Below are 17196 nucleotides of genomic sequence, written 5' to 3'. Positions count from 1 at the left end.
TTTGACAAAGCAGGAAAGAACATCCAATGGAAAAAAGACAGTCTCTTTAACAAATGGTGCTGGGAGAACTGGACAGCAACATGCAGAAGGTTGAAACTAGACCACTTTCTCACACCATTCACAAAAATAAACTCAAAATGGATAAAGGACCTGAATGTGAGACAGGAAACCATCAAAACCTTAGAGGAGAAAGCAGGAAAAGACCTCTCTGACCTCAGCCGTAGCAATCTCTTACTCGGCACATCCCCAAAGGCAAGGGAATTAAAAGCAAAAGTGAATTACTGGGACCTTATGAAGATAAAAAGCTTCTGCACAGCAAAGGAAACAACCAACAAAACTAAAAGGCAACCAACGGAATGGGAAAAGATATTTGCAAATGACACATCGGACAAAGGGCTAGTATCCAAAATCTATAAAGAGCTCACCAAACTCCACACCTGAAAAACAAATAACCCAGTGAAGAAATGGGCAGAAAACATGAATAGACACTTCTCTAAAGAAGACATCCGGATGGCCAACAGGCACATGAAAAGATGTTCAACGTCGCTCCTTATCAGGGAAATACAAATCAAAACCACACTCAGATATCACCTCACACCAGTCAGAGTGGCCAAAATGAAGAAATCAGGAGACTATAGATGCTGGAGAGGATGTGGAGAAACAGGAACCCTCTTGCACTGTTGGTGGGAATGCAAATTGGTGCAGCCTCTCTGGAAAGCAGTGTGGAGGTTCCTCAGAAAATTAAAACTAGACCTACACTATGACCCAGCAATAGCACTGCTAGGAATTTATCCAAGGGATACAGGAGTACTGATGCATAGGGGCACCTGTACCCCAATGTTTATAGCGGCACTCTCAACAATAGCCAAATTATGGAAAGAGCCTAAATGTCCATCAACTGATGAATGGATAAAGAAATTGTGGTTTATATACACAATGGAATACTACGTGGCAATGAGAAAAAATGAAATATGGCCTTTTGTAGCAACATGGATGGAACTGGAGAGTGTGATGCTAAGTGAAATAAGCCATACAGAGAAAGACAGATACCATATGGTTTCACTCTTATGTGGATCCTGAGAAACATAACAGAAACCCATGGGGGAGGGGAAGGAAAAAAAAAAAAAAAAAGAGGTTAGAGTGGGAGAGAGCCAAAGCATAAGAGACTGTTAAAAACTGAGAACAAACTGAGGGTTGATGGGGGGTGGGAGGGAGGGCAGGGTGGGTGATGGGTATTGAGGAGGGCACCTTTTGGGATGAGCACTGGGTGTTGTATGGAAACCAATTTGACAGTAAATTTCATATATTAAAAAAAATAAATAAATAAATAAATAAAAAAATAAGCACTCAGAGGTTTATATGTCTCTATTTGAGTACATAAACGTCTGCAAGATGTTTTATATAAACCTTGTGGCCTAATATACATGCTAACAAATCAGTATACAATGAGATCCGTGGTGTTAAACAATTATGAATTAAAAGAATAGAAAACAACTAAGCTCTAAATTTAGAAAACACAAAGCCTTAATAAAAGCAGAAGAAAATATAAAAAGAAAGGAAATAAGTTGGTCAAAGTTAGTAAAATTTATCAATACATTCAATAACATGTTATTTAAAATCTAACCAAAGGAAAAGACTCAGATATTTATGATGAAAAAACAACTAAGATCATATGAAATAAAATAATTGTTGAAAAGAAAAAAGTAAATGCAGATCAAAACATTTTTACTGGTAATAAAGAGCTATACAGTAATTCAGTGGTAACGCAATTTGAATATTTCAATGTAACAAGTAATTTTGAGATAAAGTATAAATTCATAGGATTTACTTAGGAAGCAGAAAATACTGAATTCATACTTGAGTGTGCTCAGTATCAACCTGGACCCACACTGCAATTCCCCATAAGATCTGGGGAGCAAGAGGAACTTATATCAACATGGAATTTATGCCTGCCTGCTTTGACATGAGTAATAATAAAAATCCTTTGTCTCAAGCATAAGAGACTCTTAAAAACTGAGAACAGACTGAGGGTTGATGGGGGATGGGAGGGAGGGGAGGGTGGGTGATGGGTATTGAGGAGGGCACTTTTGGGGATGAGCACTGGGTGTTGTATGGAAACGAATTTGACAATAAATTTCTTATTAAAAAAATAAATAAAAAAAAAAAAGATCAGAGCAGAAATAAACAATATAGATTCTAAAAAAAAAAAAAATTGTAGAGCAGATCAATGAAACCAAGAGTTGGTTTTTTTGAAAAATTAAACAAAATTGATAAATTGATAAACCTCCAGCTAGGCTTCTCAAAAAGAAAAGGGAGATGACACAAATAGATAAAATCATGAATGAAAATTGAATTATTGCAACCAATCCCTCAGAAATACAAGCAATTATCAGGGAATACTATGAAAAATTATATGCCAACAAACTGGACAACCTGGAAGAAATGGACAAATTCCTAAGCACCCACACACTTCCAAAACTCAAACAGGAAGAAATAGAAAATTTGAACAGACTCATAAACAGTGAAGAAATTGAATCAGTTATCAAAAATCTCCCAACAAATAAGAGTCCAGGACCAGATGGCTTCCCAGGGGAATTCTACCAGGCATTTAAAGCAGAGATAATACCTATCCTTCTCAAGCTGTTCGAAAAAATAGAAAGGGGAGGAAAACTTCCAGATGCATTCTATGAAGCCAGCATTACTTTGATTCCCAAGCCAGACAGACACCCAGCAAAAAAAGAGAACTACAGGCCAATATCCCTGATGAATATGGATGCAAAAATTCTCAGCAAGATAGTAGCAAGTCAAATTCAACAGCATATAAAAAGAATTACTCAACATGATCAAGGGGATCCATTCCTGGGCTGGAGGCCTGGTTCAATATTCGCAAATCAATCAATGTGATACATAACATTAATAAATGAAAGGTAAGAACCATGTGATCCTGTCAATCTATGCAGAAAAAGCATTTGACAAAGTTCAGCATCCTTTCTTAATAAAAACCCTCGAGAAAGTTGGGATAGAAGGAACATACTTAAACATCATAAAATCCATTTATGAAAAGCCCACAGCTAATATCATCCTCAGTGGGGTAAAACTGAGAACTTTCCCCCTGAGATCAGGAATACGATAGGGGTGTCCACTCTCATTGCTGTTGTTTAACATAGTATTGGAAGTTCTAGCATCAGCAATCAGACAACAAAAGGAAATCAAAGGCATCCAAATTGGCAAAGATGAAGTTAAGCTTTCATTTTTTGCAGATGACATGATATTATACATGGAAAACCCGATAGACTCCACCCAAAGTCTGCTAGAACTGATACATGAATTCAGCAAAGTCACAGGATACAAAATTAATGTACAGAAAGCAGTTGCATTCTTATACACTAATAATAAAGCAACAGAAAGACAAATAAAGAAACTGATTCCATTCACAATTGCACCAAGAATCATAAAATACCTAGGAATAAACCTAACCGAAGATGTAAAAATCTGTATGCTGAAAACAGTAGAAAGCTTATGAAGGAAATTGAAGAAGATATGAAGAAATGGAAAAATATTCCATGCTCATGGATTGGAAGAATAAATATTGTTAAAATGTCAATACTACCCAAAGCAATCTAACATTCAATGCAATCCCAATAAAAATTACACCAGCATTCTTCTCGAAGCTAGAACAAGCAATCCTAAAATTTGTATGGAACCACAAAAGATCCCGAATAGCCAAAGTAATATTGAAGAAGAGGAACTTTTGTATTACTACCAGAATTCTGTAAGTTTACCCCATACAGAGTTGAATAATACTTTAGTCAAAGGTAACATTGCATATGTCCATAGGATCAGAAAACTGGGAAGGTCCACTGGACCACAACCAGCTTTCCATTAAAAAGAAGCCCAGTAATTTTTTTATTGTTTTACATTAAAATATTGTCTTACAATATTTTATAATGAAGTATTGTTTTACAATTTTCCTGTCTCTACAAATCTCCTTTTAGTGAAGATTAAGTGAGATGATGTATGTAGAAGTATTAGAAATCTAAACTTCCAAACAGATCTAAAGACTGTATTTTTGTCTCTGAAACATTTGTCTCTAAAAATAAGATTTGTAACTTATATCAAACAAATTTTAACTATTTTAAAGTATTAATGTTTAAAATGTGTGAAATTAAGAATACTAACAGTGAGTCATTCTTATATTTTAGTTAGTAAAATATTCAGACTGCTAATTTTTTTAGATCATTATAAATTCTAGATAATATATACTACTATGGCTGCTATGATGAGGAAGATTGCAGTGGCCATAAGTTTAAAAAATATAGTTAAATAAATGTGCAAATAATTTCATTTGGCCTTGAAGAGAAGTATTTTCAGTTTTCAAAGGAATAATTTAAATGTACATACAAATTTAATCTTATTGTAGCAGATACTTTTGTTATTTTCTGTTGTTGTTGTTACTTTGTCCATTTTGGATTCGCCTAACAGGTCACAATGCAGTGAGTTTTCTAGTGTGAGTGTCATGGTGCGTTAAGTGGAGATCCAGCTAAGTGAGTTCCCCTCTAGGACAGTTTTAGATCCAAATGAAGGAAGATCATCAACGATTTCATTAGACCAAGTGGTCTGTTAGGGTGCCCACTGAATACTATCACTTCTGTCTTACTCTAATCCAAATGTTCCATGATTTTTTTCTTTGCCTTTTTGTTTGAACAACATCACTCATGTATATGAGGGCTGGAAACCAGCAATACCTGTGTGTATTTTAAGACAGGATATTTCATATAATGTGCATTTCCCCATCATTGTAACATCTAAAGTACATAGTAGAAGCACAGTTACCATCTCTATGTCTCTTTTGTTTTAGTATGCAGCACTGTTAATGTGGGCCTTTGGTGTTCAAGTTGTACTTTCAGGATTCATCTTCACAAAGAAAAAAGAGGTATGGAAAGATCATCTTTTTATTTGAAACCTAAAGAAAATCAGACATCTTAAATTATTAAGACCTATGAGCCTATATTAAGAGCGAAAGGTAAATGTCTTTGTGGGTAAAAAGATTCAATGGACATATTACAGAATTCTATATAAGGTCATATCAAAAAGGTGGACTATAAGGAAATTTGTCTTTAACTCAGCAGAATATTGACAGTGTTGTAAATAACAAAGAACATGGGGGAAGAGGGGGTGATAGTGGGTGTAGGGAATCCAAAATTTGTCTCCTGGCCAACCCTGGCTCCCATGATTAACCCAATTCTATTTTTCTATATAGACTTACTATATTCTATTTTTGTCAAGAAATACCTTTAGACTTGTATGAATTTGAAATTTATTTAAATGAAATGAAATGCATAATTCAAATATTTGGTACAGGTATGGTCATGAGTGATATAATCAATCACAACGAGATTTATATTTATCAAATTAAGTTTAAAAAAAAACCATATAGTAAACTGCCTGAAAAAAAAACCTTTGGGTAACAAAAATTACCTACTAAGGTCAATGGTTACCCTCTATTTTTAAAGAAATTTAATTGTTTCAGGGTGCCTGGGTGGCTCAGTTGGCTAGGCATCCAACTTTGGCTCAGGTCATGATTTCATGGTTCGTGAGTTGGAGCCCCACATGGGGCTCTGTACTGACAGTGCGGAGCCTGCTTGGGATTCTCTCTCTTTCCCTCTCTCTCTCTGCCCCTCCCCCACTTTCTGTCTCCTTAAAATAAATAAATAAACTTAAAAATTCAAAAAAAGAAAAAGAAATGTCAGTGTTTCAGTGCAGTCATGCTCTGTCTCTGTATTATGGGAGATTTTCCTGTAGGAAAGAGCATGGACTTGAAGTCATACAGATCTGCAGATAACTAGAAGTCCACAAGCTACTTAGCAGTCCTAAGCCTATGTCTTAATCTGTACAGCATGGTTAATACCCAACTCCCTTAGAGAGTCACCACTAACTGACAACTTCAAAAGTTTCTGTCACTGAGTAGCTACTTAAAGCTCCCTTTCTGGGGCACCTGGGTGGCTCAATTGGTTAAGTGTCCGACTTCAGCTCAGGTCATGATCTCCTAACTCGTGGGTCCAAACCCCACATCAGGCTCTGTGTTGACAGCTCTGAGCCTGGAGCCTGCTTTGGATTCTCTCTCTCTCTCTCTCTCTCTCTCTCTCTCTCTCTCTCTCTCCCTCCCCCCCCCCCATTCACACTCTGTCTCTCTCAAAAATGAATTAAAAAAAACTTTAAATTTTTTAAAATATTTTAAAAAAGAACTCCCTTTCTTTCCTTAATTAATTTCAAAGGAACCCCTGATCAATTCCTACACTTCCTAGCCTTCAAAAATCTCTCTATATGTAGAGTCCTAAGTAATGACCAAACCTCATTCCTGTAGAACACCATCACCCTCCAACTTCATTTGCTCTCCTGTGCTTGGCATCTATCCTGGATATCTAGCCACCCAGGACTTGTTGTTAATGGCCTGACATTTAGAGCTAAAATGTCTTCTCGTGTGTGCGTGTGTGTGTGTGTGTGTGTGTGTGTGTATGTGTGTGCACAGTATGTCAGTTCTGTAAAGCTGTAATGGTGGCAAAGCACTACATCCCAACCAATCGGCCTGTAACTTTTGGATCTGGTGATAGAACTTGAATATAACACCTCAGGATCCTTAACACCTAAATTTAGTTTATCAGTGTTGTCCATGCTCTCTTAAGTATTATTCACATATTCATCTCTACTTAATGTAAGAATAAAAATGATCACCTGAGAATAATTACCATGTGCCAGAGACTGTGATAAGCACTTTATAGGCATTAGATTTTTGATTCTCACAACAACCCCTAGAGAGGCATTGTTAGTCCTACTTTCTAGAACAGGAAACTGAGGCTTTGAGAGGAGAAATATTTGCTAAAATGCATCATGGCCAAATGGCAGAGTCTGGACTCAAACACTTATTAACTGAATCTAGAGGTAACAGCTCTGTTTACATCAATTTTCCTTCTACATTCACACTAGATAAGCTCCTAGGGGCTTCTAAGTCTTTTATGCCACTTACAGCACCCAACAGTGTTCGAGGTGCACTAGGGCTACAAAAGATCCTTGTCAAAATAAATATGTGTGAGGGGATTTTCTTTATACAGAAGTCATGGAGATTAGATATGATACTCTGGTGTACTAAGATGTGATTTATCTGCTCTCTGGATCTCCCAAATAATGCTTCAGAGGGTAAATAAGGACATAAGCCTGCCCCTTCCTACAACAATATAAAATGGAAAAATATTTTCTAGTCTAAATAAAAATTAGGGGGCCTGTGTGGCTCAGTTGGTTAAGCATCCAACTCTTGGTTTTGGCTCAGGTCTTGATCTCACTATGGGTTCAAGGCCCGGGTAGGGCTCCATGCTGGCAGCATGGGGCCTGCTTGGGATTCTCTCTCCCTCTCTCTCTACCCCTTCCTGATTCATGTGCACGTATGCTCTCTCTTAAAATAAATACACTTTTTTTTAAAAAAAGCACATTTAAAAAATGAAAATAAATAAAAATTAACTTAGAGAATAAATTAAATAACTTACAGATCTAAATAACACTACATTATTCTAATCTCCTTAAATGCATTAAAGCATAGATATATAAGTGAGTACATTAGAGTTAACTTGTACACATGGTTTAATGGTTGTAGTATTCCCACAAGTTAATTAGTTTTCATTATTAAAAGATAGCATTATTAAAAGATACAATGAGAAATCACTAAACTAGAATTCAAATGAACCATATTTAAAAGTCTCATCTCCACATCCTTATTCATGTAAACAGAGCAAATAACTAAATTCTCTATCTATCTCCTTGTTCATAAAACGGAATAGTATCTGTTCTTTCTACGTTTTACCTTAGTTATGAAAGTCACCTGAACTTTTAAATATTTAAGTAGATTACTATTAAAATTTACCTCTGCAATATCTAGGTTTTGAAATAGCGCGTTCACCCCATTCTTTCAAATCTGATTGTTTTTGTTATAGCATTGTGAAAACATAATTTAATTTTTTAAATTAAAAATCATAATTCTTGTATAAATATACAGCAAGCACAGATCAGTGATTTTATTTAACATCTTGATTAATGTGGGAATCAGTAAGAAATAAAAACCAGTTCAAAGGAGAGTCCAAAGAGAAGACACTTATAAAGGCTATCTCTTAACATATACAAAACACAGTTGGTAAAGGAGATACCATTTGCCCCCCACCAGGAAAAATTCATCTGCTTTTCTCTGATAAAGAATCAGTTGTTAGTAGTTTCCTACAACTTACAAAGTTGTTAAATAAGTTAAAAACTGAGAAAGATACAGACCCTCATGAAATAAGAAGACCCTGAAGTTATGCTAAAGAAAGCCTAATTTTCATTGAAAAGATACTCAGTAATCTTTTTCGGCCCATTTCAGAGTTTTTCACAATTTTTCCTGAGAGTATAAGAAGAAAAGCAGAATCCTTAGACATTCAGGAGAATAGCACATAACTTTCTCTTCAGTCATAAAATAAGTCTCATATATTCCTCTTGTAGGTCACAATGCAAAAGACCAAATGCCTCAGCACTCACTGAGATTGCTAAAAGTAGTTAAAGAAACAGAAAACACAGGAATAATCAGAGAACAGCAAAATGACTACAATACTCTTTTGTTAGGAACCATAAGGAAAGTTTCCTTCAGATTTGGACTTTTTTTCCTTTCCAAGTTTTCATTTAAAGTCCAGTTAGTTAAAATACAGTGTAATATTAGTTTCAGGTGTACAAATTAGTGATTATATATACAATAGAATATTTCTCAGACATCGAAAAGAATGAAATATTGCTATTTGCAATGACATGGGTGGAACTAGAGAGTACTATGCTAAGCGAAATCAGAGAAAGACAAATCCCAGAGGATTTCAGATTTTGACTTTGATGCAATTTTCAACAGATTCACCAAGTATGGCATGATAAAGTTGACTTAATCATTGCTGAGTATGGATCTAAAGATATGCCTGAAGATATACCCAAGTGGACTTTTCTGAATGCTTTGCAGAAAACAGTAAGAGAAAATTAGCATAAAACTAAAAATTAGATGTCAAACATGATCACTATAGGGTAAGGGAGACGGGGAAGGGTGGGAGATGGGACAGAGGAATGAGAGGAATAGCACTGTTCCCAGTTACAAATCTTGAGTTTTATCCTCCTTTTGTAAATTAGATCTTCGATTCTTGGTTAACTGATGTGCATTTTAACCTGGTCTCACCTATAAAAGTGTTGGTGGGGTAATCTTCCCTGCTGCACCTGTGGGACAGAAGTCTGAGCACAGTTCTTGCCAGCAGCAGAGAAACATGGTAGTTACCATTTAAGCCTGAATGTCAGGTTTGCTACATATTAGCTTTTTGACCCTGGACAAGTATCCTTATTAATTTCAGATTCCATATTCTTAAAATGGACAGAATAACCCTTACCTATGGTTGGCAGGAATCAATGAAATAATATATAGAATGTACAGAAAGCCTTGGATCTGGAAAATAGTGAGCAATTAATACTTGCTAGCTAATGTTATTAGGATTCTTATTTTGCACATCAAATATTTCTAGGCAGGGTACAGGAATGGGTATGGTTGCCCAGATGGTTTACAGGAATAGATCACCAGCTGGAACTTAGTAAATGCTTGATAAAGAAAATGATTTTTGTATTTACTTTTTGTAAGTGCTTTATATGTATTAACTTATTTACTCCTCTGAACCCAATGAAGTAAGACCTATTATCCTCGTTTTATAGATGAAGGACTATGAAATTGGGTAACTTACCCAGGGTCATAGAGCTAATTGGGTTGCAGAAACATGATTCAATTCCAGACAATGTAGCACTAGATTTTGTACTCTAACTACTATAGTAGGTGCCTCACATAGAAATAACTATCATTGGAGCGCCTGGGTGGCTCAGGTCATCATCTCACGGTTCGTGAGTTCGAGCCCCGCTCTGTTGGGCTCTGTGCTGACAGCTTAGAGCCTGGAGCCTGCCTCAGATTCTGTGCACCACACCCACCCCCCCACCTCTCTCTCCACCCCTTCCCTGCTTGTATTGTGTCTCTGTCTTTCAAAAATGAATAAACATAAAAAAATTTAAAAAAAGAAATAGCTATTATTTTTAGTATATGTAATAATAGAAAGGCATTTTAGGAGAGTTGAAATATAACTATAAATGCTTTTAGTCGTACTGTTTTTCCCCTGATGCATATGATGTGTACATGTATTGCCTCTCTAGATTGCATTAGGACTGATGGCAGAGAACCAAACCTTCCTATGGTCATAAACTGATAAACAAGAAAAAAGTTCTATGTGTGACATTGCTATTATTAATGAGAATCAAGCTTACAGTTCCTAGTCCTGAGTATAATTGAAACAAGACATGTAGATTTGACTGAACTCATTTTCAGTACTCACACTCTAAAGCATTATTTGAGTCATTCAACATTTCCATGATGGTTGGTACATATTGTGACATAGGCAGTACTGATGTTATAACATTCAACAACAAGTTTAGAAAACAATGAAGTATTCACTTCAACTCTGTCTTACATTCTAGGTGACAAATATATATGTTGATTCTTTCACATCTTCCCTCTTCAACTTGATGGGATTGGAAATGAGATCTTTCCAATGTTTTATCATTTCTATGGCTATTTGCCTTTTCATCTTTTTTGACTCTCTGTGGAAAATTTTCACACAATACAAAATTGCAAGTTAATATATTAGTCCTAAGAGAGTAAAAATAACACTGAATCTCTTTATGTATAATTAAATAAAAATGGCAGCATATTCTGGAGAAAAAATATAGCTACTGCTATGGTAGAGAGAAAGATATGCCTACAGTGATTTCCTTTTCTGTATTCAGTCCCAAACATAGTTTGTAGCTTCAGTAAATCAGGTATACCTTCCATCCTGGGTTCCTTTATGATAAATTCAGACCTAACAATTTCATCCAAACATAGCCCACTTATATTGTAAAGATCTTTAGTTCTGGTTAACATCAACAAAAGCAGTAACAAAGTAATGGATTAAACAAACAAAACTATACTTATATTTGTAATTCACTGCATTTCAATGCAGAATGAATTAATAGCTTTTTCAGAAAAAAACATTTAACGTACATGGGAATCACAATTAACTGCCTTTTGAATATTTTATAGTAAAATTTATAGATTTCTTTTCTAGTTGCAGTGTTGTGGCCAGTACAATTACACAGACTGGATAAAGAATAAAAATAAAGAAAATTCAGAACAGGTGCCATGTTCTTGCACAAATTCTACATTAAGAAAGTGGTTTTGTGATGAGCCACTGAATGCAACTTACCTAGAGGTAAAGATAAGGCTTTCCAAGTGTTTACAGTGCCTTTTTTTGTTTTGTTTTTGCAAGTCAATTTAGAATGCTGAACAAAAGTTTTATATACAAACACTGTTATTTACAGTGATTAAGTTCTTAAGCTACTTTATGAAACTGAACTCATAATTAATGAATAATTATTATTTTTAACTTTCTGAGAGTATGTTATTTAAGTGCTCCTAGAACTTGAGATACCATCAACCTTTCTCCCCAACCCTCCTTACTGAATCCCTGCAGAAAGGGGAGGCACTTTTGGCCAATCTCTGGCATATAGGATTGGTAAGGGAGCTACAATACCAAAAGTAAGAAGGTATGAGCATCGGCAAAAACTGAAGTGAGGGGACCCCAGCAGTGAACAAGTGTTCAGATAAATGTAGTAGAAGCAAGAACAGGGTTTCGTCTGTTACTTACAGGTATGGGATACTGATCAACAAGATTTCCATCCCAAGAACTTCTAATATTTTATATAGTTCACACACTTATGTTATTCTAATTGTAAGACACATTTTTTATTTACATAATTCATTCACAGATAAATAGAGCATTATGGCTTTTTTTAAGCTTCTCCTATTTGGGAAATAATCATTTTCGGTCATAGTACATACCTTGCTGAATTACAGTAGTGTGCAAAAAATTAGAGCCCTTTCTAAACTTAATAAATTTCTGATTTCAATTACATCACAACATCTTAGCAACTTAAAAAGTAGTAACAGAGATGTTCTGCTATGAGAGGAAGTTCTCTGGACTAAAAAGTCTAGTCTCCACTTAGACAATGACTTTTTAGAGTTTGTGAATTACTGTATTATGTTTCTTCTTCTTTGTCATAGAATTCTATATAAGACCATTTTCCTCTCCCAAGTCTAAATAACTTTTCTTTCATTAGGGTTGTGAAAATAAAATCAACACATGGTATAACGCTAATGCTTTAACATTAACTGGAATTAACTTCGGACTTTTGGCTTCAGAGGTAAGCTTTTGTTCATATGTTTAAAGATAAAAAATAGTTGAGTATAAAACATACATAACAAACTGCAGAAAAACCAGCTGGAGTCCTAATCAGACAAATTATACAAAAGGAGTCAGGACCTTGAGACTATTCACATACGAGAGAGGTATGGGTCCCAACTAGGGGGGTGATACCCTTAAATCAGCCAGGTTGGATGACCTGTTAATAAATGGTCATCCTGGAAGGTAGTGACTTCATTGCTTTGTGATATATATATATATATATATATATATATATATAGAGAGAGAGAGAGAGAGAGAGAGAGAGAGATGAAGTATTTATATATGTATAAAATATATAATAATATATAATAAACATATTCTATATATTTATTATGTGTTGTATAATAAATATATAAATATATAATAAATTTATATATTAAATATGTATTATATAATAAATATATATAAGTATATATATACTTCACATATATGTTTTATATACATGTTTTATATATATGTTATATATATTTATATATATAACATATATATATGTTATATATATATTTACATATATAAAATACTTCATATCTCAACAGTGAGAGCCCACATTGGGCAGTCTTCAAGTTGGCAGACTCTGGAAATCTAGACCAATGTTTGACATTAGTAAATGTACTAGTTACTCATATACTCATTCATTCATTCATTCAGTCAGTCAGTCAATAAATTTGGAGGAGGGAGAACATCTACTGTGTGTCAGGTACTGTATTAATGGTCAGAGATTCAATGGGAAGCAAAACAGACACATTCCATGACCTGCTGACCTGTAGGGTGCCAACTACAGATTTGAGGCTCAGAAGCAGAACTTCATTCTCCAGTCTCAGTGCAGACTGATGAAAGCAGGTTAAGGCTATGGATTTAACAAAACTGAAGAATGAATGTATTATCACAGTGTAGACTAAAACACTGCAATGAATATATAATGCATGGTTTGTTCAGAATAGGATACCGCATTTAATTTTATGCTGATCCAAAAAGGCATTGACCCGAGGTTCCATAAATTTTCTTCAACTGGTAACAACCATAGTCTCAGAATGGTGATTAAAACATTTTTATATGCATTAATGATGTTCTTTCAAAATGTTTATTCCCCATTGTGTTCATGCTTGGGTATTTAAGACAAGACTGAATGGGAGATAGTACCTGTGGTCCATTTTATCATCTACTCTTTGCACACCACCTTTAATGATTCTACACCAAAATGAAGCAGTTTTGTAGGACTGATGACACATATGATGAACAAAAACCAGATCACAGTTCATCATGACACCTAGCCCAATGATAGCTCATGTAATTAAAATTGAAGTCTATTCGTTAGTCCCTTCATAAATGAACTTGGTGACACCTGGGTTACTCTAGAAGACTCACTTTGCAGACTTCTTATTGGCAACCATATGTACCTTACTTCAAAACTTGGCCACTCTTTGATCCTTTCCCTATAAAACATGCATGTAGGGGATTGTATTGTAAGTTTTAACTTTGCGAATTACTCTTATTTATTATTTTGATATCTTATCATTTCCTTTTCTTCTAGGTTTTGCAAATCACATTAACTGTTTCTTTCTTCAGAAACATCAAGAATAGAGTATATGCAAAAATGTGATCTCTGGACTTTAATTTACCCAGAAGAAACCAGCTAATTCTCAAAATAACCACATTGTGTTCTTTTACTCCAAAAAAAAAAAAAAAAAAAAAATTGAATTACATTAATTAAGTTTAGAACTTATTCAAGTCATTGGTTATATGTAACATAGAATTATGGAATATTATAAGAAATCACTCCATGAAATTCTCATTTTGTTTTTCAAAATATCAAATTCTGCAGTTCAGAACTTTACCTTGAGTTATTTTCTGAATTCAAGGATGTCATTATATACACTGAATTCAAAATGTGAAGTATCACTATGTGTTTTGAGTTTCCTATATAGAAAAGATACATATATGATGCTTAGAAAATACTAATTAAGTAAACAATTATAATATCTACCTTGCATTTGCAAATTTTAAGAAAACGATACTGATTTGTGGGAAATTTAAAAAAAAAGATTGAAAATCTTCATGTCACTGACCTCTGTACTGAATTAACCATTTATTTCTGTCTTCTGATTAATGCTTGCAAGTGGATAATAAAATTTTAGAGATTTGGGTATACTTTAGTGGCAGTAATAAAATATTAAAATCACAATTTTTAACTGTAGCATAAATGTCCTAAATGATCACTGAATTCCCATACTCAACTTGCTACTCATTTTCTTCTTTTTCCTTAAATTTTGTTCAGGCTTACATGCACAATTCTCTGAAGGTTATAAAAATAGCCTACCTGTTCTATTTTCCTAAAAGTGATATTGTGAGAGCAGGAGAAAAAATCCTTTGACAAATAAAAAGTGCTATACAAATGAAAGGCATTACCATATCATTGTTGTTCTTTATAGCAAAAAGACTACCTTGACCTTGAGGAAATCAAGAAAAGATAAATTAACTGAAGATCCTGCATCGCTCTCAATCCTATGGAAGGCTCACTGTCATTTACTAATTCAGTCATTTGTCTTTTCATCCATCTGTTCAGTACATTTCATATTTCAGAGACCTATGAACTTTTTACAAGGCAGTGCAAAAAGAAACAGAATAACCATTTTCTCTAAAGCAACCTGTAAATGCACATGCCTTCACTTCTTTGAGAGAGATTCTTTTGGGAATGTTTTATATTTTATTTTTTTAATGTTTTCATTTTTATTTATTTTAATTCCAGTATAGTTAACATACAGTGTTATATTAGTTTCAGGTGTACAATATAGTGATTCCACAATTCTGTACATTACTCATTGCTCACCAGGGTAAGTGTAGTCACCATCTGTCACTGAGTCCTCTTTGCAACTCCAAGGCCTCACTCTGCACTTGACAATGTAGGTGGCCACCAAAGGCCATTGGACTTTATTAAGTCAGGTTAATCAGTATGCTATCAGATAAAACTCAGTTGCCCTCTTAGATTGTCTCACTTTGACTATACTCAATGGTTTTGATTTCATCTGGCCATCGCATCGTAAAAATAATCTGTCCAAACTTGTTTGGGAAACAGTAGCTGCTAGTTTAATTAGTCACTGCTACCCACATTTCATTTCTCCAGGAACCTGAATAAGAGATGTTGGCAGTGCAAAGTCTCCTGTAAAAGGTTTTCACTGAAACACATTTTTAAAAAAATATTGCACCAGAAATACTGTCAGGCAGCCCTAAGTGTTTGTTTAATGTTTGCAACATCTGTGCAATATTTTTATACCTTTGTTTTATTTTTCTGATCTTAGAGGAGTAATTCTTCAGCATAAGAGTCCCTGGCAAAAGGAAAACACAAAAATCTAATCTTTTTGCTGCCATGATATAAGGCTGGAAAAAAAATGTTCTTAATTAAAATAAAAAATAAATTTTAAAAACACATTTCACACCACCTGTTATTTATCATAGTTTATCCTCTGTTATTTATTTTTCTTCTGTATCCCTTTGTATTTTTGAAGTCACCCATTAGATGAAAGAAGATAATGTCATATATCCAGTAAATCTATAAATATTTATTGAGCCATGTAGGATTTTAACCCTATACAAACAATAAAACCTGGGAGAGCAGAAGCTACTCCTTGATAAATTAAATTATAGGGATTAAGCCTTTGCTAGTATTCAGAATATTTTGGGACAAAGTAAAAGGAAGTAATTTTGTACGAGAGCTTTGTAATGTGAAATGAATGTGTAATCATTTTAAAAATATTAAAGCTTATTACTCATTGCATTCAAGTACAGAAGAAATTCTCCTGAATGTCTGAAAAGATTTATGGAATGAAAGATACAGAATTTCTGATTTCCTGAATTAATAGTTCATTACAGTTGCAGATTTTGTATCAGAGAGATACTGGACAACAGAATGCCTGTAAAGATCTCTACAGTATTTTAAGAAAATGAAAATTTGTTTAATATGTGTGTAAATAGGATTTAAATTATCATACGTAGTGGAATTAGAAGATATTACATGAAAAACTCAGTCATTTTATGATTAATTTTCTAAGGTCTAGACACATTAAAATGTGAGCAAATCAGATTTTTGTAACTGATATTTTAATGTAGGTTGTTTATTATTATTATTTTTGTTTGTTTCAAGTTTTTATTTAAATTCTAGTTAGTTAACATACAGTGTAATATTGGTTTCAGGAGTAGAATTTAACGATTCATCACTTCAATATAACACCCAGTGCTCATCACACAAGTGCCCTCCTTAATCCCCATCCCCCATTTAGCCCATCCCCTGTCCAGCTCCCATCCAGCAATCCTTAGTTTGTTCTCTATAATTAAGAGTCTCTTATGGTTTGCCTCCTTCTTTGTCCCCACCCCCCCCCTTCCCCTATGCTCATCTGTTTTGTTTCTTAAATTCCACATATAAAGGGTGACTGGGTGGCTCACTCAGCTAAGCCTCAGACTCTTGATTTCAGCTTAGGTCATAATGTCATGGTTCGTGTATTCAAGTCCACATTGGGCCATGTGCTGACAGCAAAGAACCTGCGTGGGATTTTCTCTCCCACTCTCTCTCTGCCACTCCCCAGTTTTCTTGTGTGCGTGATCTCTCTGTCAAAATAAAAAATAAAAATAAAAAAAAAAAACTTTTAAAACATTCCAACTATCAGTGATATCATACAGTATTTGTCTTGCTCATACTTGTTTCACTTAGCATAATATACTCTAGTTCCATCCGTGCCATTGCCAATGGCAAGATTTCATTCTTTAATGGCTGAGTAATATTCTTATATATATATATATACATACATACCACATCTTCTTTATTCATACTACTTAATCACTT

The 17196-nt window shown here is 34.4% G+C and overlaps 1 protein-coding gene across 4 annotated transcripts in view; it reads left to right on the top strand.

The window, feature by feature from the left end:
* Positions 1–16064, top strand: part of TSPAN19 (tetraspanin 19) — a 34613-nt gene extending 18549 nt beyond the window's left edge. For 3 of the 4 annotated variants that reach the window (XM_060656852.3, XM_078449639.2, XM_060656849.3), the window contains 5 exons: positions 4859–4933; positions 8915–9025; positions 11187–11330; positions 12238–12321; positions 13894–16064. In XM_060656852.3, the coding sequence (XP_060512835.3) occupies positions 4859–4933; positions 8915–9025; positions 11187–11330; positions 12238–12321; positions 13894–13962 (483 nt within the window). In that variant the 3' untranslated portion in view covers positions 13963–16064. The remainder of the gene's footprint in view (positions 1–4858; positions 4934–8914; positions 9026–11186; positions 11331–12237; positions 12322–13893) is intronic. The other variant, XM_060656855.3, reaches the window with a different exon arrangement.
* Positions 16065–17196: the final 1132 nt, after the last annotated feature.

The sequence above is a fragment of the Panthera onca genome, chromosome B4, assembly GCF_046562875.1.
Source record: "Panthera onca isolate mPanOnc1 chromosome B4, mPanOnc1 haplotype 2, whole genome shotgun sequence".
Lineage (NCBI taxonomy): Eukaryota > Metazoa > Chordata > Mammalia > Carnivora > Felidae > Panthera > Panthera onca.
The sequence above is the reverse complement of the archived record's forward strand: the minus strand, read 5'-3'. Positions and strand labels throughout refer to the sequence as shown.